We start from the raw sequence: 24,612 nt of genomic DNA, 5'->3' as shown, positions 1-24,612 counted from the left end.
AAATAAAAAATGTATGAGAATGTCTATTTGTAATGCAGATAAACCATTATTGTCGTTAAGCAAACAACACATAATAACGATATTATACAACGTATCATGTAAATTGTCAAGAATGGGTAGTAGTTTTTATGGTTTGTAAGTAATTAATTTATTGAAACTGGGTCTCCTCAGCTCAGCGGGTGGAAAAGCTGAAGTGGCAATGTGCAGGATACATAGTTTGAAAAACCGATATAGACGTTGGGGTTCCAAGGTGGTGGAATGGCGACCTTGCACCGGTAAGCACCGGGAAACTAATCGAACATTTCCTTCTTATTTATATTTCCCTAGTACGTTTCAGGCACCAAATCAGTATCATATTACACGTAAAAATGCTATGTTGGCGCTATTTTCCACCATGCATTTTCATTTCACAAAATAATCGAATATTTCCTTCTGATTTATAATTCCCTAGTACGTTCAGGCACCAAATTAGTATCATATTGCACGTAAAAATGCTATGTTGGCGCTATTTTCCACTATGCATTTTCATTTCACAAACTAATTGAATATTTCCATCTGATTTATAATTCCCTAGTAAGTTCAGGCACCAAATTAGTATCATATTACACGTAAAAAGGCGCTATTTTCCACCATGCTTCATTTGACAAACTAATCGAATATTTCCTTCTTATTTATATTACCCTAGTACGTTTCAGGCACCAAATCAGTATCATGTTACACGTAAAAATGCTATGTTGGCGCTATTTCCCACCATGCATTTTCATTTCACAAACTGATCGAATATATTTTCTTTCTGATTTATAATTCCCTAGTAAGTTGAGGCACCAAATTAGTATCGGGTTACAAAATTGGGTATGAAAATGCATGCCAAAATAGCGCAATTTGGTTCCTGAAACTAACTAGGGAATTATAAATAAGAAAGAAATATTAAATCAGTTTGTCAAATAAAAATGCGTGGTGGAAAATAGCGCCAACATAGCATTTTTATGTGTAACATGATACTCATTTGATGCTTGAAACTTACCAGGAAATTATAAATAAGGAGGACATGTTCGATCAGTTTTTAAAATGAAGAAAATGCATGGCGGAAAATAGTGCAAACATCGCACTTTTACGTGTAACCCGATACTAATTTGGTGCCTAAACTTACTAGGGAATTATAAATCAGAAGGAAATATTCGATTAGTTTGTCAAATGAAAATATGGTGGAAAATAGCGCCAAAATACCAGTTTTACGTGCAACTTTGGTGCCTGAAATGTACTAGGGAAATATAAATAAGAAGGAAATATTCGATCAGTTTGTCAAATGAAAATGCATGGTGGAAAATAACGCCAACATAGCATTTTTACGTGTAACATGATACTGATTTGGTGCCTGAAACTTACTAGGGAAATATAAATAAGAAGGAAGTATTCGATTAGTTTGTTAAATGAGAATGCATGGCGGAAAATAGTGCAAACATAGCACTTTTACGTGTAACCCGATACTAATTTGGAGCCTAAAATTTACTAGGGAATTATAAATCAGAAGAAAATACTCGATTAGTTTGTCAAATGAAGCATGGCAGAAAATAGCACAAACATCGCACTTTTAACCACGTGTAACCTGATACTGATCTGGAGCCTGATACTTACTAGGGAATTATAAATAAGACGGAAATATTCGATCAGTTTGTTATATGAAAATATATGGTGAAAAATAGCGCCAAAATACCATTTTTACGAGTAACATGATACTGGTTTGGTGCCTGAAACTTACTAGGGAATTATAAATAAGGAGAAAGTGTTCGATTAATTTTTAAAATAAAAGTGCATGGCGGAAAACAGTGCAAACATCGCACTTTTACGTGTAACCCGATACTACTTTGAAGCCTAAAATTTACTAGGGAATTATAAATCAGAAGGAAATATTCGATCAGTTTTTCCAAGGCAAATGCATGGTGGAAAATAGCGCCAACATAACATTTTTACGTGTAACATGATACTGATTTGGTGCCTGAAACTTACTAGGGAATTATAAATAAGGAGGAAATGTTCGATTAATTTTTAAAATGAAAAATAGTGCAAACATCGCACTTTTACGTGTAACCCGATACTAATTTGGAGCCTAAAACTTACTAGGGAATTATAAATATGAAGAAAATGTTCGATCAGTTTGTTATATGAAAATGCATGGCGGAAAATAGCGCCAACATCGCATTTTACGTGTAATATGATACTGATTTGGTGCCTGAAACTTACTAGGGAATTATAAAAAAGAAAGAAATTTTCGATCAGTTTGTCAAATGAAATGGCGAAAAATAGCGCCAACATCGCACTTTTACATGTAACATGATACTGATTTGGTGCCTGAAACTTACTAGGAAATAATAAAGCAGAAGGTAATATTCGATCAGTTTGTCATTATAAAAATTATGGTGTAAAATAGCGCCAAAATACCAGTTTTACGCGTAATTTTGGTGCCTGAAACATACAAGGGAAATATAAATAAGAAGGAAATATTCGATCAGTTTGTTAAATGAAAATTCATGGCGGAAAATAGTGCAAACATCGCACTTTTACGTGTAACCCGATACTAATTTGGAGCCTAAAACTTACTAGGGATTTATAAATAAGAAGGAAAATATATTCTCTCAGATTGTAAAATGAAATGCATGGTGGAAAATAGCGCCAACATCGCACTTTTACGTGTAACATGATACTGATTTGGTGCCTATTACTTACTAGGAATTAATAAAGCAGAAGGTAATATTCGATCAGTTTGTCATTATAAAAATTATGGTGTAAAATAGCGCCAAAATACCAGTTTTACGTGTAATTTTGGTGCCTGAAACGTACAAGGGAAATATAAATAAGAAGGAAATATTCGATCAGTTTGTCAAATGAAAATTCATGGCGGAAAATAGTGCAAACATCGCACTTTTACGTGTAACTCGATACTAATTTGGAGCCTAAAACTTACTAGGGAATTATAAATAAGAAGAAAATGTTCGATCAGTTTGTTATATGAAAATGCGACCTCCGACGACCTCCCTGGCGCAGTGGTGAGCGCTGTGGTCTTAATAGTGGGAGGTCCCGGGTTCGATTCCTGGCAGGGGTTTGGAATTTTATAATTTCTAAATTTCTGGTCTGGTCTGGTGGGAGGCTTCGGCCGTGGCTAGTTACCACCCTACCGGCAAAGCCGTGCCGCCAAGCGATTTAGCGTTCCGGTACGATTCCGTGTAGAAACCAAAGGGGTATGGGTTTAATAAAAACTGCCATACCCCTTCCAGGTTAGCCCGCTATCATCGTAGACTGCATCATCACTTACCACCAGGTGAGATTGCAGTCAAGGGCTAACTTGTATCTGAATAAAAATAAAAAAAATGCATGGCGGAAAATAGCGCCAATATCGCACTTTTACGTGTAATATTATACTGATTTGGTGCCTGAAACTTACTAGGGAATTATAAAAAAGAAGGAAATTTTCGATCAGTTTGTCAAATGAAATGGTGAAAAATAGCGCCAACATCGCACTTTTACATGTAACATGATACTGATTTGGTGCCTGAAACTTACTAGGGATTTATAAATTAGAAGAAAATGTTCGATCAGTTTGTTAAATGGTTAATGCATGGCAGAAAATAGCGCCAACATCGCACTTTTACGTGTAATCTGATACTAATTTGGTAGCTGAAACTTACTAGGGAATTATAGATAAGAAGGAAATATACGATCAGTTTGTCAAATGGAAATGCCTGGTGGAAAAAAGCGCCAACATAGCATTTTACGTGTAACATGATACTGATTTAGTGCCTGAAACTTACTAGGGAATTATAAATAAGAAGGAAATGTTAAATCAGTAAAATAAAAATCCATGGAAAATCCTTAGTACGTCATGGGTTGAAAATTGATCCGCCAGTTCTGTATACTTAGGTATTTTTTCCAAGAACTTTTTATCAATATGGTCACTTATTGCGCCTGTCATTCTGCCCTGATAAGCCGAAAAGCGCTAACTCAGTCAGAGTAAGTTTTGAAAAAACAACTTTTGTAAATTGTGTTTTTCCACCTTCAAACGGGGGTAAAACCAAATTTAAAAAAAAAATGATTAAACCTATTTAAACGTATTTTTGACCAAAGGTATTAATGACATACCATATCCATGAAATTTTTTGTGAGATATCGCTATTTTGATTAAAAATAAAGGTTTAAAAATTGAGATAGTGCTTTTGGCCTTTATCTGCTCATTGAACGTTCCATATAAAAATATGTCAAATTTTTGTATTTGATCGAAATATCTAATTTTGTAATCATTTAAGATTTTTTAACAACTTTATTAACTGTTGCAGCAAATTACAAAAAAAAAGTTAAAGCAATTATTTTGCTTTCTATGAAAAAATATTAAATACGGTATAGCCGTATCTCAAACTTTGGCAAACTAATAATGACCGCACTTATTTAGCGCAAAAGTGCTAGCTCCGGAACTTATGTTAATTTATGCGGCTATTTGGCTTCATAAAAAGAACATGCTGTCAAATCTCTTAGTAATTTAATGATAAATTATTATAAAAAAACTTCTTAGTGGTTTTTTTAAATGTTTTAAGTCAGATAGCGTTATTTGGCTTACCAACCATTAGATCCGAAATTATGCTATCTATCGAATGGTATAAAAAAACCTAAAAGAGAGTAAGTATCTCAGAGATAACGCCTCTCGACTTAGCAGGGCAGTATCGTATTTGTTCTCTCATATCCAGGAAATCAATCTCTTTTATTTGCCAATCAAATTGTTCTTCTCTAACAAGCGCGGAATATCTTCTTTTGTTAATTTTTTACTCCTGGAATAGTGCCTAATGTGTAGTGATATCTTTGGGAAATAATTTTGTGCAAGTAGATTATTTTTATTTTTGTGTCTTTCTATTGTAAGTATTACAACCGTAATAATTAAGTAATTAATTAATACCACCGTAATTTTGTATAGATAGGTTTTTATACGACGTAAATATACGAGTACGTATAGCTGTGCGTATAGTATGCGGCCGAAATAGTAATGTACATCGGTAATGACATTTCGGCTTTGTAGAGCGTTCTCTCTGTCACTCATACCTATATGACGTTTTGTCGGTCTCTACGGCAGGGACAGCGCTTTACAAATTTACTATCTCCTTCTAAAGGTCGATGTCCATTACATTCGGCCACGTACTGTAAATAACAATAATGTAACAATGGTGCTGAAACGTGTACACTGACAAACGGCCTTGTTCACAAATTCAAAGTCGCTCAGTGAGCTATATGGAGACAGCTATGTTAGGACTCCCCCGAGGGATAAGATCCGAAATGAGGAAAAAGCTGAGAACCGGGAGTGGTAGTATCTACTTTAAAAGTTGTTTACATATTTCAAGTTCACTAGTTCACAAAAGTCAGAGTAAACTAGTATTTAATAATATGTGTGTATGTTAATAAGTGTTTCATAACTGAAGTGGGTCACTGCAACTGATAACCGAGGTGACCCAATTACCGAGTGCACTCCGCTGGCTCACCTCTTTATGTATTTTGCTATCCTGGTACTACATTGTACTTTGTTGCACACGGGTCAATGCATTTGCATGACACAACACAACTCACTGATTGATTTAATTTATATCAAAAGAACATTGAAAAACATCAAATAACGCTTAAATTAGTTTAAAATTTTGAATCCCTAATTATAATTTTGAAATTTCGATATAAATCCTGTAATTTTCCACAAAATCAAGCGAACATTGCACATACGTTGACCCCCCATAGATTTGCTGTAATTCATTGAGTTCGGTCTTTTAGCTGGAAACTGCAATCAGATCTTAACATAATTTACATGAGACTTATCTGATAACACAAACTTTGTAAACAAAAATGAATTTACTGTCGACTAGCTGATGCCCGCGACTTCGTCCGCATGGAATTAGGTTTTTTAAAAATCCCTTGGGAACTCTTTGATTTTCCGGGATAAAAAGTAGCCTATGTCACTCTCCAGGTTTTTGACTATATCCATGCAAATCACACCGATCCGTTGCACCGTTGCGACGTAATTGAATGACAAACCAACAAACAAACACACTTCCACATTTATAATTAGGGTACTGATTTAACGGAGAAAGTATACAAAAACATCTATTCCCATCGCTAACGAAGTCTTTTGTTTTTCAAAACAAAAACTATGCTACAAGTTGACTTGGATTATTAGCTATTAGTACTTATGGCGAAATCATGATTACAATAATTTATTACAATGTAAAAAGAATATCATTGCCTGAACTACGTTTCGGTTTTCATACTCATCAATCAATTAATTATATTATGTTCTCCTATATGAGAATAGGAGATAGGTAAGGGAATATTATGATCTATGTAGGTATATCATAATAATACTATTCATCATGATCAACCCATCGCTGGCTTACTACAGTCTCCTGTCGGAGTGAGAAGTATGAAAATGAAAATGAAAATGAAAATTTATTTATGACAACAATGTCGGTTTACAGCTTAGTGTCGGGAACCCTGAAGTAAGTTTGATAAACCTGTGTCTCAGGGTCCCCGCTCCTCCTCCTCAGTCTCAAACATAATAGTTGTGTTAACAAAAACTATAAATAAGTCTAAACAATTAGCATGCAATGTGTCGTGCGTGTATGGGTATGTGTTTGTGTGTGTGTTTGTGTGTGTGTATGAGTGTGTGTTGTGTGTGTTTCTTTACGTTGATGATTTGATATAGCTTTAATTATTTATTTAAATTTAAATTTGAAATTTTAGTAGATTTTCCGTATCAATATAGTTTAGATTATTTAGAAAACTAGTTACTGTTTGTTTGCATTTAAAGAGTTGCATGTCGTATATGTTTAAGGTTCTATTTAATTTGTTATATAAGTAGGTTGAAAGGTTTTGATATTGTCTGCCAGCAAAGTGGGTCCTATTACTTGAAACAGTGTTGATGACTGCGTGGTTACGTCTTCTACCTTGGAGTGTTCTATTATATTCTGTAGTGCGGTGCACCCGAGAGTATTTTTAAGTAAGTAGAGCAGGTTTCCTCACGATGTTTTCCTTCACCGTTAAAGCAAGTGATATTTAATTACTTGAAACGCACATAACTCTGAAAAGTTAGAGTTGCGTGCCCGGGGTCGAATCCCAACCTCCGAATATAAGGCAGACGTCCTGACCGCTAGGCTATCACAGCTTTTTTCATACTATTATTTACGTTTTAATCACCCCCTTTTACTCCATTCATTAATTGTTGCTCCAGTTCAGATTATTCCTTTTGAGTTATGTTGCTCTAGTAGAACAGTGTACAATGTTGCACAACGCACCACAACATAATAATAATAATATGATGATAAACGATGCATTTTCTGCATTCATCATCTTTTTTATTGTTCCGTACCTCAAGAGGAAAAACGGAACCCTTATAGGATCTCTTTGTTGACTGTTTGTCTGTCTGTCTATCTGTCTGTCTATCTGTCTGTCTGTCTGTCTATCTGTCGGTCTGGCAAGAAACCTACAGGGTACTTCCCGTTGACTTAGAATCATGAAATTTTGGAGGTAGCTAGGTCTTACTGAGAATTTGGGATTACATCACACAAAAAAAAAATTGTGGTCATGAATGAACTAATCTATATATATATAAAAGGAAAAGGTGACTGACTGACTGACTGACTGACTGACTAACTGACTGACTGATCTATCAACGCACAGCTCAAACTACTGGACAGATCGGGCTGAAATTTGGCATGCAAATAGCTATTATGACGTAGGCATCCGCTAAGAAAGGATTTTTGAAAATTCAACCCCTGAGGGGGTGAAATAGGGGTTTGAAGTTTGTATGAAAGTCAGTTAGTTTTGAAGTAAGAATCGTGAAATTTTGTATTTACACAAATTGTTATAAACATAGAAAACGTGTATCATGGTTTTTGAAAAATTTAGCCCCTAAGTAGAAAATAAAGGGGTTTGAAATTTGTATGAAAGTCTGTCAGTTTTAAAATTTGAATCAAGATATCGAGTATATAAATGTAATCTATATATATAAAAAGAAAAGGTGACTGACTGACTGACTGACTCACTGACTGACTGACTGACTGACTGATCTATCAACGCACAGCTCAAACTACTGGACGGATCGGGCTGAAATTTGGCATGCAGATAGCTATTATGACGTAGGCATCCGCTAAGAAAGGATTTTTGAAAATTCAACCCCTAAGGGGGTGAAATAGGGGTTTGAATTTTGTATGAAAGTCAGTTAGTTTTGAAGTAAGAATCGTGAAATTTTGTATTTACACAAATTGTTATAAACATAGAAAACGTGTATCATGGTTTTTGAAAAATTTAGCCCCTAAGTAGAAAATTAAGGGGTTTGAAATTTGTATGAAAGTCTGTCAGTTTTAAAATTTGAATCAAGATATCGAGTATATAAATGTAAGTATATATTATAGAAAACAGATGACGTAGGCATCCGCTTAGAAAGGATTTTGGAAAACTAAACCCCTCAGGGGTTAAGTAGGGGTTTGAAAATTGACACTGTTTTAACCCCTGAGGGGTTTAGTTTTCCAAAATTATTTTTAAGCGGATGCCTACGTCATCTGTTTTCTATAATATATACCTACTTACATTTACATACTCAATATCTTGATTTAAATTTTAAAACTGACAGACTTTCATACAAATTTCAAACCCCGTAATTTTCTACTTATGGGCTAAATTTTTCTTACTTCAAAACTGACAGACTTTCATACAAACTTCAAATCCCTATTTCACCCTTATGGGGTTGCATTTTTAATGCCATATTTTATTAAGCTCATATTATGTTAAAATCTCATTGTTAAAGATCAACCCTAAGGGTGTAAAATAGGAGTTTAAACTTTGTTTACTCCACGCGGACGAAGTCGCGGGCATAAGCTAGTAATTAATATTTTCAATTTTCGAAGTAAGATAACTATATCAAATGGGGTATCATATAAGAAGCCTTTACTTGTGCATTCTATAACAGATTTTTATTTATTCTTATGTAGCATAGTTTTTTTAATTATCGTGCAAAATGTCGAAAAAATACGACTGTAGTACGGAACCCTCGGTGCGCGAGCCTGACTCGCACTTGGCCGGTTTTTTAATATATAAAAATGTTTCTACCTGTGTCTGTTATAGACTTTGAAACCATCCGACCGATATACCCCAAACCGGTTCTATTAGAAAGGCAATAATGCATAGATGGTTTTTTTAATATGCCTGTAGTAGCCTTGGATGAATTAAACACAGTACAACAACTCGCGACTTCGTCCGCGTGACGACAACACAAATTTCAAACCCCTATATTTTCATCCTCTTAGGGGTTGAATTTTAAAAAAATCCTTTCTTAGCGAATGCCTACGTTATAATAGCTAACTGCATGCCAAATTTCGGTCCGATCTGGCCAGTAGTTTGAGCTGTGTGTTGATAGATCAGCCAGTCAGTCATCTTTTCCTTTTATATATTATTTAGATTGAAATTAATAGTCTACCTACATTGTTTTCTATGAAATATTGCTTTTTGGAGGAGCGCGATGAACACTGCACCACAAACCCATTTCTGCAGGTTCTGATTCGATTCGCCGTAAGAAGGTAGATATGATGAACAATGAACCAAAAGCTTAATTTGCTATAATCCGCTGAAACAGGTCGAATCTGTGTGGTGCAACATGCAGCATGCGAAATGTACCGCCCACCCTCCCACTGGTAAACATGCAGGAAGAAGCAGCCACCAGGCAAGCAATACGCACCACCACCACGCAGCACCACTCAAATCCCAAACACACTTGACGCACGTTTCGTCCCGACACCGGAGCATCCTCAGGAGATGTAGACCTTACAATGCACATTTGCACTTTGCATGTAACGCCTGCTTCTATACAACAGATATGATGAATTTTAAAGCAAAACAAATTTTAAAACAACTTGTTTTAATTTCAATAGTTGTATGTTAATTTTTCATACTATTATTTACGTTGTAGGTAATCCCCCCTTTTACTCCATTCATTAATTATTGCTCCAGTTCAGATTATTCCTTTTGAGTTATGTTGCTCTAGTAGAACAGTGTACAATGTTGCACAACGCACCAACATAAGCATTTTCTTGCATTCATCTTCTTTTTTAATAGATAAAGCATAAAAAATGTTTCTACCTGTGTCTGTTATAGACTTTGAAACCATTCGACCGATGTGCCACAAACCAGTTCTATTAGAAAGGCAATAATGCATAGATGGTTTTTTATATACTTTTTAGATCTTTTACCCGTAGTACAGTCCAGTTGTCCGGTCAACCGTGCTACGGATAAAAGAAATTATTTATGGTACAGTTAAATGGACTATGGAACATTTTTTTAAATCCATAGTACAGTTGACCGGACGCGGAAGATCAAGTGCTTAAACTAGATACCTTTTTGATAACATTTTATTGTCTAGTAAAACTAAAACAAAATGTTTCGTCTATACCCTGGATCTTGAGAGAGGTAGAGAAGTTCTATGGTTATCCCAATTTCACCCCCTTAGGAGTGGATTTTCGCAAAATCTTTTCTTAGCTGATACTTTCTACCCCCTAAAAATCTTTCAAATTTTATTTCCTTTAGAAACTATCATCCCCTATTTTACCATCCTTAAGGTGGGATTTAGCAAAATAACTTATGCATGTTTTTATTTGTAACTTTGATGCCGATTTTCATACCTGTATCTTTAAAATGTAGGACTTTCATAATACCTTTCAACCCCCATTTTATCCCTTTAGGGGTGGAGTTGAGTGATAAAAAGATCTGCCTGGTTAAATTCGACGAATATTCATCTACATAATATTATGTCATAATGTCGATGAATAGCCTCTGGTGACAGAAGGGCTGGCTCATTTTTTGCGCAACGGATTAGCCTGGCTGTCCAGCGCGGTAATTCAGCCAGTATTCTTGGCACCATTTCACGTGGGCATGATGTGTCGAGTAACTAGATAACTCTAGCTTTAAGTTTTATTGTAATATTTTCTTAATGTCGATGAATATTATATATCTTTCTATAATATAAAAATGAACCGCTAAATGTATTGCTGATCGCAAATCTCGAGAACTGCTAAACCGATTTCGCTAATTCTTTTTCATAATATTACTTGAAGTACGAGGATGGTTCTTATGGAGAGAAAAAATTAAAAAATCCTGAAAAAGAATCGACTGTTAGGCGGTACGAAGTTCGCCGGGGCAGCTAGTCTCTATATATAATTTTTTTTTTTTTTTTTTTTTTTTTCTACCATAAAGCACCATTATAAAATGGTAGCTTTATTGCTACTACCATCTAGCCTATGGGCTAATAAGTAATATTATTCTAGCTTAAACTTCTACTTATGATTAATTTTTAAATCTAATTTACAGTCCAGTAACTGACCTTAGTTTATTCTAACACGTACTTACAGTTCACTATGTTCTTGTGACCTAGAAAAATAAAGTAGCACAAGCACTAATACACAAACGCTGCACTTATGTACTTTTTAACACTAATTCGAACGGCTTGGTTCTTTTGAGCCTCCTTTTGATGTCCATGTTATCTAGAAGCTTCACAGCCTCCAAATTAACATGATGGCGAAGTCGATGTTGGTGAGCTTCTGCGTACTTTTGGATGATTTTGTTTACGAACTCTATCTTAAGGTCCCTGTGGAGATCGTGATTTCTTACATACCATTCATACATATATAAAAATGAATCGCAAAATGTGTTGCTGATCGCAAATATCGAGAGCAGCTGAACCGATTTCGCTAATTCTTTTTCATAATATTCCTTGAAGTACGAGGATGGTTCTTACCGAAAGAAAAATTTAAAAAATTGAATCGATTGTTAGGCGGAACGAAGTTCGCCACGGCAGCTAGTTATATTATACAGGTACATATTCAATTCAGCACAATATTGTATGCTCAAGCACTTTTTTTTGCACTGCGAACGAAGAATTGCACTGTGGTGCAATTCTTCGTTCCTTGTGCCGTCTGCATTCCTAGTATATAGCTTCGTACATTGTTGCAACGGATGCAGCGGCTTGCTTTTGCATCATGAATATGAAAATGAAAGTGTAGTAGTTAAGCATATTGTTTAAACTTTAAAGTTTAGATAGGTAAATTTTTCAGCCGTCAGTAATATTCAAAGGAAAGTTTGATAGTTTTGAATTAGAAATCATTTTACAGATTTAATTATTATTTAATTTAATGTCTAGTTTAATGGTCGGTTTATAAATTAGCCAAAAGTAGCGACCTAAAAAGAAAAGAAAATAATATAATATTATATGTCTTGGGCTAATAGAATTATACTGCCTTTGTCTTTTTAGTTCAGTTACTTATATACCTAGATAATATTTATTATATAGTCTAAGTATATAAGTAGTATCTACCTATACCATAATAGTATCTACCTAAGTAGTGCCTACTATGTGTGTACGCATTGGTATTCCGCGACAGGTTGAGATTCCAATCGGAATATGAGGCGCCTCGCACACCCGCACGTCACTCCGCTCGCCCGCACTGGGTTAACGCGGAGGCTGTGCGGGTGTTCGGGGCGTTCCGTTCACGATTGCGATCTCGACCTTTCGCGTACTATAGGTAAGTGCACGCCCATCAGGAATAGTGCAGTTTCACCTCCGTAGAAAATCTGATTGCCTGGTAACAAAATGCAACTGAATGCATTCGATTACAGAACTTTGTAGGTTTGAACCATATATTAGGCACATATAGAATACACGGTGCAGTGTAATCCTAAACCAGTTAGTTAATTTTGGTTTAAGATTTAAGTTTATTAATAGTTTATTTAGTAAATTTAATAATTTAATGGAAAAAAAATAAATTTGGTTTGCTTAAATTTTTATTTTATTTTAATTTAAATTTATATAGGTATATATAAAAGGAAAGAACCCGAATCAGGAATCGGAACATTTTCCTTTGCTATCTATACCAACGAGGCTATGTCTCTACCTGTACTTGCTAAAACAATAATTGGGTATTTGACTCCAATTTTTTTATTACTTTATTATAAACTATGATAAAAATAATGACGTAAACTGAAAAAAATAATTCCATCGATCAAATAACATAAAAGTTACAAGCATTTAAATATTTCTGATTAGACACAGATAGCGATATAGCATTTTGACGTCACACCTTACTAATGCCATAGTAGCTTCGTGTGGTTTCATACAAATTTTCGTTTTGCAAGAAAGGGATATAAGACCCTCCAACTCCAAAATTAAAATGCCTGTAACTTTGTAAATCTTTGTCGGATTTTAATACTTTTTTCAGTGTACGTCATTATTTATATCCTAGTTTATATACAGTTATAATATTTATCAAATTCAAAAGTAGGAAAATACCCAATTGTTATAAACAAAAATATTTGGTGTTCATTGCAGAATTAAATTTAGGTACATTTATTTGGAAATATTCTATTTTGAATTTTTGATATATAAATCTGCAATCAAATTATTAGAGATAATCATTTATTTTATTTTTAATCGTGATCATCATGATCAACAAATCGCCGGCTCACTACAGAGCACGAGTCTCCTCTCAGAGTGGCCATGTGCGGATTGGTAGACTTCACACTCCTTTGAGAACATTATGGAGAACTCTCAGGTATACAGATTTCCTCACTATGTTTTCCTTCACCGTTTAAGCAAGTGATATATTTTAAATACTTAAAACGCACATTTCACATGATACCTACCTGTGAAATGATTACTACACATTTTATTTACTTACTAAATTGCAATCATTGCAAATTGCAATAAAGAAATTTCAATATTATAGGTAAGTAAAAGCACGTAGAGTACAAGTTACCGGGATAACATGACTGACAGGAAAGATATTTATTACCCATAGTACGCAACAGGTCGATATTATGGCAATCGGGGTATGAGGCCGGTTGACGCCCCGCACATCCGCACGTCATTCCCCCATGCTATCCCGCACCGGGTTTACGTGGAGGCTGTGCGGGTGTGCGCGGCGTCCCCTACCCGAGTGCCATCTCTACCTGTCGCGTACTATAGTATGCAATCTGCATTTCAACGAGCCCCGGCACGGAATGCTTTTCAACAATACAGGAGATTAACAATAAGTTAATATATTGCATACACCGGAAGACGCAGCGTTGGAAGACCCTCCACTAGGTGGACGGACGACATCAGACAAGTCGCTGGGAGCCGCTGGATCCAGGCGACGCAAGACCGTGGCGTGTGGAAGTCCCTACAAGAGACCTATGTCCAGCAGTGGACGTCTTTTGGTTGATGATGATGATGATGATGATGACTGCATTTAGTGCAACCGACAACATAATATACTACGCATCCATGCTTTTATACCACTTTACCAGATTAAAAGTATAAGAGATGCATACTTAAGTGTACAAAAACGAGTGATAGGCTATATATATTTTGTATTATGTATGTGATAATAAAGACTTAGGCATCCTATTTGGGTGGTCCGGGGTTCGATTCCGGGTACTTCTTTAACTTAGAGTTATGTTCTTTTTAACGCAATTAAATGTCTTCTTACATCTAAACGCTTAAGCTGTGAGCATAGGTTACATTTCTTTCTTTCCTTATTTTATTTTCTTTAGCTTTGATTTGAAGTTAACACTGCATTGTCTATTGTAGGTTGTAGGTATTAGTTATTTGTCGTAAGTCCCGCAAATTGCTATTGCGTTGGAACCATGTCTCATTAACATCGAAATTTTGACGTCATTTGAGGTATTTTTAAGTAAAAATATACCCGAAACTTCAGTCTGTGCTGATGTCACTAAAATGGCGACCACGCGCATTAGGAATTTGATGGACTGGTTGGCTGTTTTTGAAGCCAGGTTAGAACTATTTCAGAACAGTTAATATTTTTTATGTCATTCGAGGATTTCCTCTATAGAATAAAAATAGAATCCGGAACTCTATCGTCGTAGCTACATAAGAAACGCACTGGACTGAGAACCTCTTCCTTATTTGAAGGTGGTGAAAAATATATTCGATACATCGAACATGGACGTATATCCATTGTCATCAAATTTAAAATTTCACCTTTCCTTTTTTTGCTGTTTGCATATGATTTGATTCATTGATTATGGGTATAGAGAGAGAACCAGCGCGTGCCAGTAGGTTTGGTTGCACTTTTGTGTGCATGTCATCCCTATAAATGCAACGTTGCCATTTTGTGCATAGAGGGCTACTAGGATAAAATGAATCATGAGAAGTGATTGGGACACAGGGCATGCGCGGAAAGCCTAGACTCAAGTGCACAATAGGTCATCAGTGCATATCTATATGACCTAGACTAGCTTCAGCTCAGTTCTCGATGCGTATGAAGTTGGCGCTGCCATGTGTAGGTATGCAAATAGTGCATAGATTTGCAACATTCGTACTAGGTGATCATATCATTCGTGGAGGTTATATTTGACGTATGATTGGTCAATATACAATGTGGGAAGTGCAGTGTGCACCTGGCAGCTGCGCAAATGATGTGTTTCCAACCCGCAGACGTAGTGTTCAGACATTAAATGTAAGGAAATAAAATGCGTTTACAGTGTGCTTGAATTTTATATAGTTCTTCAGCATAAAGGTAAGATTTCAGTTGCCAAAGAAGTAATTTTTAGCAAAACTGTATAGCTGTATCAGTTTCCACAAGTTATCAAAGTAGCATCGGACTAAGTGTTGGTAGGTATCGACAATATCGACTTGAGAGTCCTTTAATGGTCATAATTTATTACTCTTATGTTTTGTTTTCTGGAAAATTATAGATGTGGTAGTTTATGCAAAATTTAACTTTCATATTAGTTATTAATTCCTTTTTTCATGTTTATGCTAAATCTTTGGGGTCGTATTGATACAAACAGTACTTAAATTAGCTTTTAAAAGAATTAGCTTTAAAAAGCGATGATAGAAGCGTGTGCTGTGAATTTGTGGGAAAAAAGCTGTCAACTTTTGCTCATGTTAAAATAGAAACCACCCATTTTGACATTATTGTATTAAAGTGCTTGTGAGAGAAACTAATATAAGTACTAACTTGTAAACAAATAGGTGGGTTGAATAAAAAACCAAGGGAAAACGAAGACCTTAGCTGTTTTAGCATGCTTAGTAGTGGACTACGCACATGGGTTAAAATGACGATGAGAACCCAGTTGAGTAAGTAGAACTGGGGTGTGTCCTAGTTATTAATAGATAATAATCTCAATAGCTATCTATTGGTAAACACAAGAACCTACAAGAATAATAATTATTGTAGATGCGTGACACGGTTCGGGTGATTACAAAAATAATTACCCTTCATGGAATGCAATCAGTGACGTAGGTATCTGGGAAAATTCACTGACCGAGGGAATCTGTATACGCTGTTCGCAACAAGTAACAACTAAACCAATTATATTGAACAAGTTTTTGTAGGTGCGAAACTTTGAGTTTATACCATAGAGGAGCAGACCACAGTGTCTAGTAAAATCATGCTCTACCTGTTGTATTTTGTCGTCATCGTTATCCGAAAGATGCGCACTGCTGAACATAGACTCTTTTCTACTTGCCTTGCACAATTGCATATGCCACGAACTTGCGCCGCCTGAATCCAGCGGCTCCCTGCGACTCATTTGATGTCGTCGTCCACGTACTGGAGGCCAATAAATACGCAACTGGTCACTAAAATATGTACAGTTTATGTTAAGTAGTACAATATTCTAGATTAGTTGATCTAGATTCTAGACGGCGTCACTAGAATGGGATTTTCGAAAACTGGTGAGGGGTTGAATTTCCTTAAATTCTCAATACGTATTTCTACTTTTTAACCGATAGTCCAAATACGTACCAATTTTCATGGAAATAACTGGAAAAATGGCGGATGTACATACCAATTTTCATCCGTTATTTAACATCTTAGGGGTGGTACTTATATCTAAAAAATCCTTTCTTAGCGAGTTTTTACATCCTAAAAGAAATCTACTATCAAAATTATACGTTTCTAACTTCAGCGGTTTTGGCTGAACGTAATAATATGTTAATAGATCAGTTAGTCAGGACAAGTCTTTTTATATTATGTATGGACAGTAACAGACGGCACGTCTTGCCGTGTGCCTAAAGAACCACTTCAAATATAAACACTGATAAATTACATCTTCAAACACGTCTTAAATAAATGATATCTTAAGTGGATATATTTAATCTATACCTATTGGCTTTTTAAAGTTATTTCTATACGTGCTTCACTATATGTATGTAATTTTAAAATTGAATGTTATTTCTGATATATTATGTGTCTAATATTAACATTTTTTATTACTAATTTACATTTGTTTCAATTATTAAAAATCTCTTTTATATTGGTTTGTACAGAAACATAAGAAAGCTGAATTTTGATACGTAGTATTATCACAACTTTTCTGAAACAAATGGGTAAGTACTTAACGAATTATTGTCGACCAGGAAAGTTGTAAATTTGGAACAGATAGTTTAAAATATTAAGAGAAAAAATTTGTTCGGTATTGTACTTCTGACTTTTAGTTTAGGACAAATAGTTTTTTACTTGCATGATTATGGAACCATACTCATATTGTGCGTTCCTGCATGTTCTTGACCAGTATTATCCCAGAAATATATATCATTTTTGACTGGAAAACATTTAGATCAATTCCAAGTGAATAAAGTCGTGAACAAGTTAGTATACGTCAGTGCTTATCTCTTTAGTTCTTATTAAAATACGATTTGATATAGATAGGAAAGTAGTTATTAACATTATTATATAGAGTAAAATTAATTCACTTATATTTTTGTTTTCTAGGTTCTTATAAATTTATATAAATACGTTTTTGTTTTGTATAATAACTAACACAATAACACGTAAGTATTTAGTGTTCGATTTTTAACAAATTTTTAGTTCTATGTTCCTTTATTATAGTATAGGTGTTGTTTAATAGTGAGTCCGTTACTAACTACGTACACGTCCATTACTAATAACTGCATTTGTACACACTTTTTTTTGGAGAGTGACTAGTTTTATTCATGTCTTGTATTACTCAGTTATCAATTATTGTCATAATCTGTTTTGTGTGTCCAATAAATAAATAAATAAATAAAAAGCAGGCAGGTAACGTGCTCATTTACTAAATGGTACAAAAACATGGCTGGCCTTTGTCTGTTGTTCAATTTGATTGACGCAGTTTGCAGAGCATCACCACCTCTAGTAAGTATAGATTATGGTACCTCTCTGGTACAAAAGATATTGACAGACCTTTATAAATTCACTCACGTCATACCTTATCCTCTTCGATATGTTAAAGGTTAGTGTAATTAGGTACAAGTGAAAGTTTGTCTTTATGGGATATACCTACCTCCCTACTTTGTATGTTCTTATCTTTATATTTTTTTAGATTTCATGCTTCATTTTACGATTCAGGAAGACTATTTACAATATATATATGGTTATTATGTGTCTACATTGTATACATGTAAAAGATGATGTAGGTAGATACATATACGTTCATCTTTTATATAAAAATTTATATTTGTATTAACACTTTGTACCTACCTACAATTTTATTATTGTTGGTACTTGCGTGAAGGTTTTGCAAAAGTTATTTTGAGGGATGAAGTCGTTGCTAGTAAATACTGGTAAATTATAGTCCTACAATTGAATATATTTGTTTTATCATCATCATCATCATCATCATCAGCCTGTGCACATCCACTGTTGGACATAGGCTTCCCCTAAAGAGCGCCACCACACCCAGTCCTCAGCCTTCCTCATCCAGCCACAATCTAGTTGTTTAGTAGTGAATAATTAGTATCTACTATGAAGTAAGTCAGCTAAACAGCAGACTGCTCAATATCTTGATCATCTTAAAACAAGTTTTACGTCCAACCTTCAAAAATAAAAACAAACAAACCATCATAATAAATATTTAGTTTCCTCTCAAAAACTTTTAAACATAACAAATAAGGAACTCGTATTTTTGATAAAGGTGGAAAATAATGTATTTGTTTAGGTAGGTACCTACACATTTTTCTCGATTAGATTCAGATTTTTATTGATTAGACTAGCTGATGCCTGCGACTTGATGACTTCGCGTGGATTTAGGTTTTAAAAATCCCGTGGGAACTCTTTCATTTCCCGGGATGAAAAATAGCCTATATCACTCTCCAGGTATTTAATTACTATACCCATGCCAAAATCACGCCCATACATTGCTCCGTTGCGACGTGATTGAAGAACAAAACAACAAGCAAACACAATTTCGCATTTATAATATGGCTAACTCGTATCTGAGAATACTATTAAGAGTTCAGAGTCATGTAAAGTTCATGAATGTTTGCAGGGCCTGAATTTTCACGCATCATAAAATAAAAATACTTACTGCCGCACTCAGAGTCCCTTAATCGTTACTTAAGTTTACTTAAAACGAGACAGAGCTATTTCTCTCACATAAATCTATCTCGTTTTAACTCAATCTTAAGTAGCGATTAGCGACTCTGAGTGCGGCTGTCAGTACATTAGATAGGTATTTTTTAAAATTTACTTCTCCATTGCAGCAAAACAAATACGACGTCGGAAGTGGTGAGCAGTTCGACGACCTAGTGGGGCTGATCGAGCATTTCCGCGCGTATCCCATGATAGAGACGTCGGGCGACGTACTGCGCCTGCTGCAGCCAGTCAGCGGAACCTGTCTGAGGGCCCAGGACATTGACAAGAAAGTTCAGGTTAGCAAAGTTGCAATAAAAATCAATGAAAAATCCTATTACAACATAAAGGATTATTTAAATACAGTAAGGAAGCTTGGGAATGAGTCGCTTAACGGCTTTGATAGTTCTAATAAGTAAGCGATTTTGTGAATTGGTGACAGTAATAAATTAAACATTTAAAAGTGCTGCGAGAGATGAAGTTCGAGCTGTCAAAGGCAATAGCGAACTACCCTCTTTCTTGTTCTTTTCGCTGGAACTTCACGAGCTGTCCGACAAAATACACTCGCAACGTCACTATTAACTTTCGATGTCGTACGATGCTGTCTTGGTTAGCATAATTCTACCAATGGATTCCACATCTCTTGCTTGTTTAAATCATAGTTGTCTCTTGCTTGTTTAAATCATCCTCACGATTGAAATTCTGGTGTTTGTGTAAATAAATAAATAGGTAGGTATAAATAGGTTATCATTTACAGGAAATGGATGAATTCAAAAAGACGGATAACTACAGTGGTTTCGACGGAGAGTTTCAGTCGCTGAAGATTCTTGAGGATATCCATGTTTACACAACCAAAGAAGGCCTGAAGATGGAGAATGCCAACAAAAATAGATACCGCAATGTGTTGCCGTGTTAGTACTTATTACTATTTACTACCTTCCTTACTTTAATAATACCTAGCTTATGCTTGCGAGTTCATCCGCGTAAACTACATAAATTTTAAACTCCTCTTTCACCCCCTTAGGGGTTGAATTATCCCAAAACCTTTCTTAGCGGATGCCTACGTCATAATAGCTCTCTCTCTCTCTCTAGCATCTGCATGCCAAATTTCAGCCCGATCCGTCCAGTAGTTTGAGCTTTGCGTTGCTAGGTCAGTCAGTCAGTCAGTCACCTTTTCCTTTTATACATTAAGATAAATATCATCATCATCGTCAATCGATAGACGTCTACTGCTGAACTTAGGTCTCTTTTGGGACTATGACTACTAATGAGAGATCTTCCGACGCTGCACTTTCCGAAGCGAGGTCGCCATTCTAGCATCTTGGGACACCAATATCTACCGGGTTTTTTAACTATGTGCCCTGCCCATTGCCACTTCAGCTTCGCAACCCGCTGAGCTCTGTCGGCTCCACGGTTTACCTGTGGATCTCCTAATTTCTGATTAATTGACCATGTAGAGAAACTCTAAGCATAGCTCTCTCCATCACACGCTGAGTGCCTCTGAGATATCTTATGAGGTCCATAGTTAGTGATTAATCCATACTAATATTATAAATATATTATATCTGTCTGTCTGTCTGTCTGCTAGCTTTTCACGGCTCAATCGTTCAACCGATTTTGACGAAATTTGGTACAGAGATAGCTTTCATCCCAGGGAAGGACATAGGCTACTTTTTATCCCGGAAAAACAAAGAGTTCCCACGGGATTTTTAAAAACTAAATTCACGCGGACGAAGTCGCGGGCATCCTCTAGTAAGTAATAATAAGCATCAATGCTTGGAATCAAAGCACGACACATCAAAAATCTTGCGTACCTACGCTTCTACGATTTGTAACACAAGGAACTAACCAACAAACAAACACACTTTCCTTTCACATTTACAATATGGGTAGTAATTCGTTCATAGGTACATACCGAACTTTACATGCTTTCTTTCATGAAAATGTTGTATGAATTTTAAAAGGAGCTTTTTCGTTTTTCAGACGACCAGACTCGTGTGGTGTTGCGCAAGCGTTGCAACCGTACTGAATCCGACTACATCAACGCAAACTACATCCGATCATCGCGTCTCGGAGGCTCCACAAGCTCTGTACAGTCCTCTAATGAAAGCCTAAACAGTGTAAATTGTAAGTCATTTTTAAATATAACTATACAATAAAAAAAAAGTTGCGTGGGTCTATCTATAACTTAAAAGCTGTGAAAGCTTAGTGGTTAAGACGTCGGCATCGTATTTGGAAGTCGGGGGTTCAAACCGGGCCTTTACATAATTCATTCGAGGCTCTAACCTGTAACTTTTTGGAGTTATGTGCATTTTATGCAATTAAATATTACTTGCTTCGTGAGGAAACCTGCATGTTTGAGATGTTTCTATAATTTCCAAGGTGTGTGAAGTTTGTTAATCCACACTTGACCAACCCCTTCTCAATCTGAAAAAACCCGTGCTCAGTAGTAGTTCCAACTTCTCAGTCCTATTGCTGCAGATATATTCTTAGGTATAATATCCTAGGTCCATAAATTTTGAGGATGGAATATCTGTCGATTACGAATTCCGTCGATATCCATCGATTGATACTGTGGGTAAACCAAACGATGTTCTTAGTGATAAAGGTTATATTGTGTCGCAATTACATAAAACAAAGTAACAATAATTACCAACAATAGCACGCAGTCCAGCCAAGGACTGAGTGACAAGTTCACGGCAACAGATCCTGTTTAGGCGTAGCAGAAATGGCAATTGTATAAACAATAGACCGAGAACTGCTGGATAATTTTCTCCGTGGTTCAAAACTATCATCTTTTATACTTACTATACTGAAAAGATTGCAATAAAAGCCTTAATTAAGCTAGCCTTATCTAATTACGTTACTAATAATGCCCGCGTGTAATGGTGTCAAGTAGGTATACTGACTGCATTTCCACGCTGGACAGCCAGGCTGATCTGTTGCGCAAAAAATGAGCCAAGCCTAATATCTTCTTACTTGCTATTGACAAAAAATACAAAATTTACAAAAGATACAAGAATACAATACAATAGACCTAGACAGCAAAAATCCCGCCCAATATTGAAGCACCATTGCCCAAAAAAAACCTAGAATACTCAAGATAACTCCAGATACTCAAGAGAATTTATAAATGCCTAATGCTTTAAACGAATTTGACATTGTCTCTTGGACAAGGAAAATTATCTTCATTGTCTCATTCCATAGACATGCGTTAACGCCATACTAATGTGATCGAGGACGCCATAGAATACAAGGATCAAGTCTGAATAATTTACGTATACCTGCGATATACCTACTCCTTCAAAATCACGTACACCTTTGTTTATACATGCAACCAGATAATGTATTTACCTATCAATATTAAAAGCATTGTATACTGACGCCATCAATTTACATTTGGCTGTGGTAAACGAAGATACTAGATTAATCGACATAACTGTGAGTTTGCACTGACAAAACATTTACATAAAATGTTTATGTATGGAGCCGCGTTTGCATTGTCTTATATTTAAAAAAAACTGGCCAAGTGCGTGTCAGCATCGTGCACTGATGGTTCCGGAGGTACAAAGAGGTACGGAACCCTAAAAAAGAATATTGATGACGTAATCATCATTAACATGGCTAATAATCTTTTTTTCACATTCCCTTTTCCCCTCCTACTAAGTGTAAAACTTGTGCTAGGTGTAGGGAGGAAAATAGTGCAACGGGTGGGGTTTGAACCGCCGCGATTTCCGTCCGTTCCTATAACCATTGAGCTACTGAGGTTTCATTGAAGAGGAACTTGTCTGACATTTCAAACATACTTCTCTGTCAGACAACTGTAGTGCGAAAGGAAATTCAACTAAATAAGTCTTTAATTTGCCTATGCCGCGCCTATTTGCCTATGCCTATTTAAAATTTTGTCGTCTAGCGGCGGTTACGCACTCATCCGATCCGAGTCCGTGAAAATACGTTTCTTTTTGTTTTGTATAGTAGCTTATGACATATTATGTCGTAGATAATTGCTGGTATTCTCACGGATGACGGAAGTGCAGTGCGTAAAATCGCCTTAACTGACCGATAGGGGCACAATAGTAAAATTGTTTTACTTAATTTGTTCCAGCCCTAATACTCAGAAGTGACATAAAAAAGACGATGCCTCTAGTCTCAAAATCCTTATCAGATGACGCGCTTCAAGAGGTCAAGCGATGCATGAGATTGGACAAAATTAATGGCAACCATTGTCGTTATTTAAGTAAGTTAATAATAACAATGTTCCTTCTGACCGAATTTCACATTAACCATTTGTGTTGACATTTTGACCCCGTATAAATTTTTAGCAGTGCAGTCTAATATATTTTAAAAGTCTTAACATTTTGCTTAGAACACCATTTGTTATGTCTAGATTGATACCAAAATTCAGCTTGCCGAGAACTTTTTAAGAGTTAAAGTCGCCATTAGATACAATAAACCTATTTATTCTACAACAAAAAAACTGTTATAGCCTAGTGGTTAAGACGTCCGCCTAGTAATCGGAGGTCGGGGGCTCGGGCACGCACTTCTAACTTTTCGGTGGTATGTGCATTTTAAGTAATTAAATACTACCTACTTATTTTAACGGTGAAGGAAAACATTGTGAAGAAACCTGCATGCCTGAGAGTTCTCCATAATGCTTTCAAAGGTGTGTGAAGTCTGCCAATCCACAGTTGGCCAGCGTGGTGGTGGACTATGGCTAAAACCCTTCTCATTCTGAGAGGAGACCCGTACTTTGTAGTGAGCCAGCGATGGGTTGATCATGATAATGATGATGATGTATTCTATGGAAATTCATAATTCTGACAACCTTTACCCTTGTACCCCACTCCTCCTTGCTTGTTCCTCCTTCTCTGTTTCAACTAATTTGTTTTTATTTATATAATTCCAGTGAAAGAGAAATTGTACATAGCAACACAAGGATGTCTAACAAATACGAGAGATGATTTCTGGCGAATGCTCTGGCAAGAAGATGTTAGAGTTATTGCAATGATCACTAACGAGGTTGAGAAAGGAAAGGTAATTAAAGTTAAAAATAAAACTTAATGTTTTTGTAGAACTACGTTCTAATAGAGTTAACGGAGACGATTGGCAGGTAGAGCAAATTTGGTAGATCAAAATTTCCAAGATAGCGCAGGTCTAGTCTGTTTGGACTGGTTGGGCTTTATCCGTGACTAGTTATACTACCTTTGTTGCT

The 24,612-nt window shown here is 35.8% G+C and overlaps 1 protein-coding gene across 2 annotated transcripts in view; it reads left to right on the top strand.

The window, feature by feature from the left end:
* The window catches only part of LOC117995298 (tyrosine-protein phosphatase non-receptor type 11-like), a 60,778-nt gene that overhangs the window by 31,282 nt on the left and 4,884 nt on the right, over positions 1 to 24,612 (top strand). The window contains exons 1-6 of one of the 2 annotated variants that reach the window (XM_069508545.1): positions 15,416 to 15,521; positions 19,532 to 19,699; positions 20,158 to 20,311; positions 21,384 to 21,527; positions 23,506 to 23,637; positions 24,307 to 24,434. In XM_069508545.1, coding sequence (XP_069364646.1) covers positions 15,423 to 15,521; positions 19,532 to 19,699; positions 20,158 to 20,311; positions 21,384 to 21,527; positions 23,506 to 23,637; positions 24,307 to 24,434 — 825 coding nt within the window. In that variant the 5' untranslated portion in view covers positions 15,416 to 15,422. Of the gene's footprint in view, positions 1 to 15,415; positions 15,522 to 19,531; positions 19,700 to 20,157; positions 20,312 to 21,383; positions 21,528 to 23,505; positions 23,638 to 24,306; positions 24,435 to 24,612 lie in introns of those variants that run through there. The other variant, XM_034983288.2, reaches the window with a different exon arrangement.

The sequence above is a fragment of the Maniola hyperantus genome, chromosome Z (genome assembly GCF_902806685.2).
Source record: "Maniola hyperantus chromosome Z, iAphHyp1.2, whole genome shotgun sequence".
NCBI lineage: Eukaryota > Metazoa > Arthropoda > Insecta > Lepidoptera > Nymphalidae > Maniola > Maniola hyperantus.
This window is presented reverse-complemented; position numbering and strand designations above follow the sequence as displayed.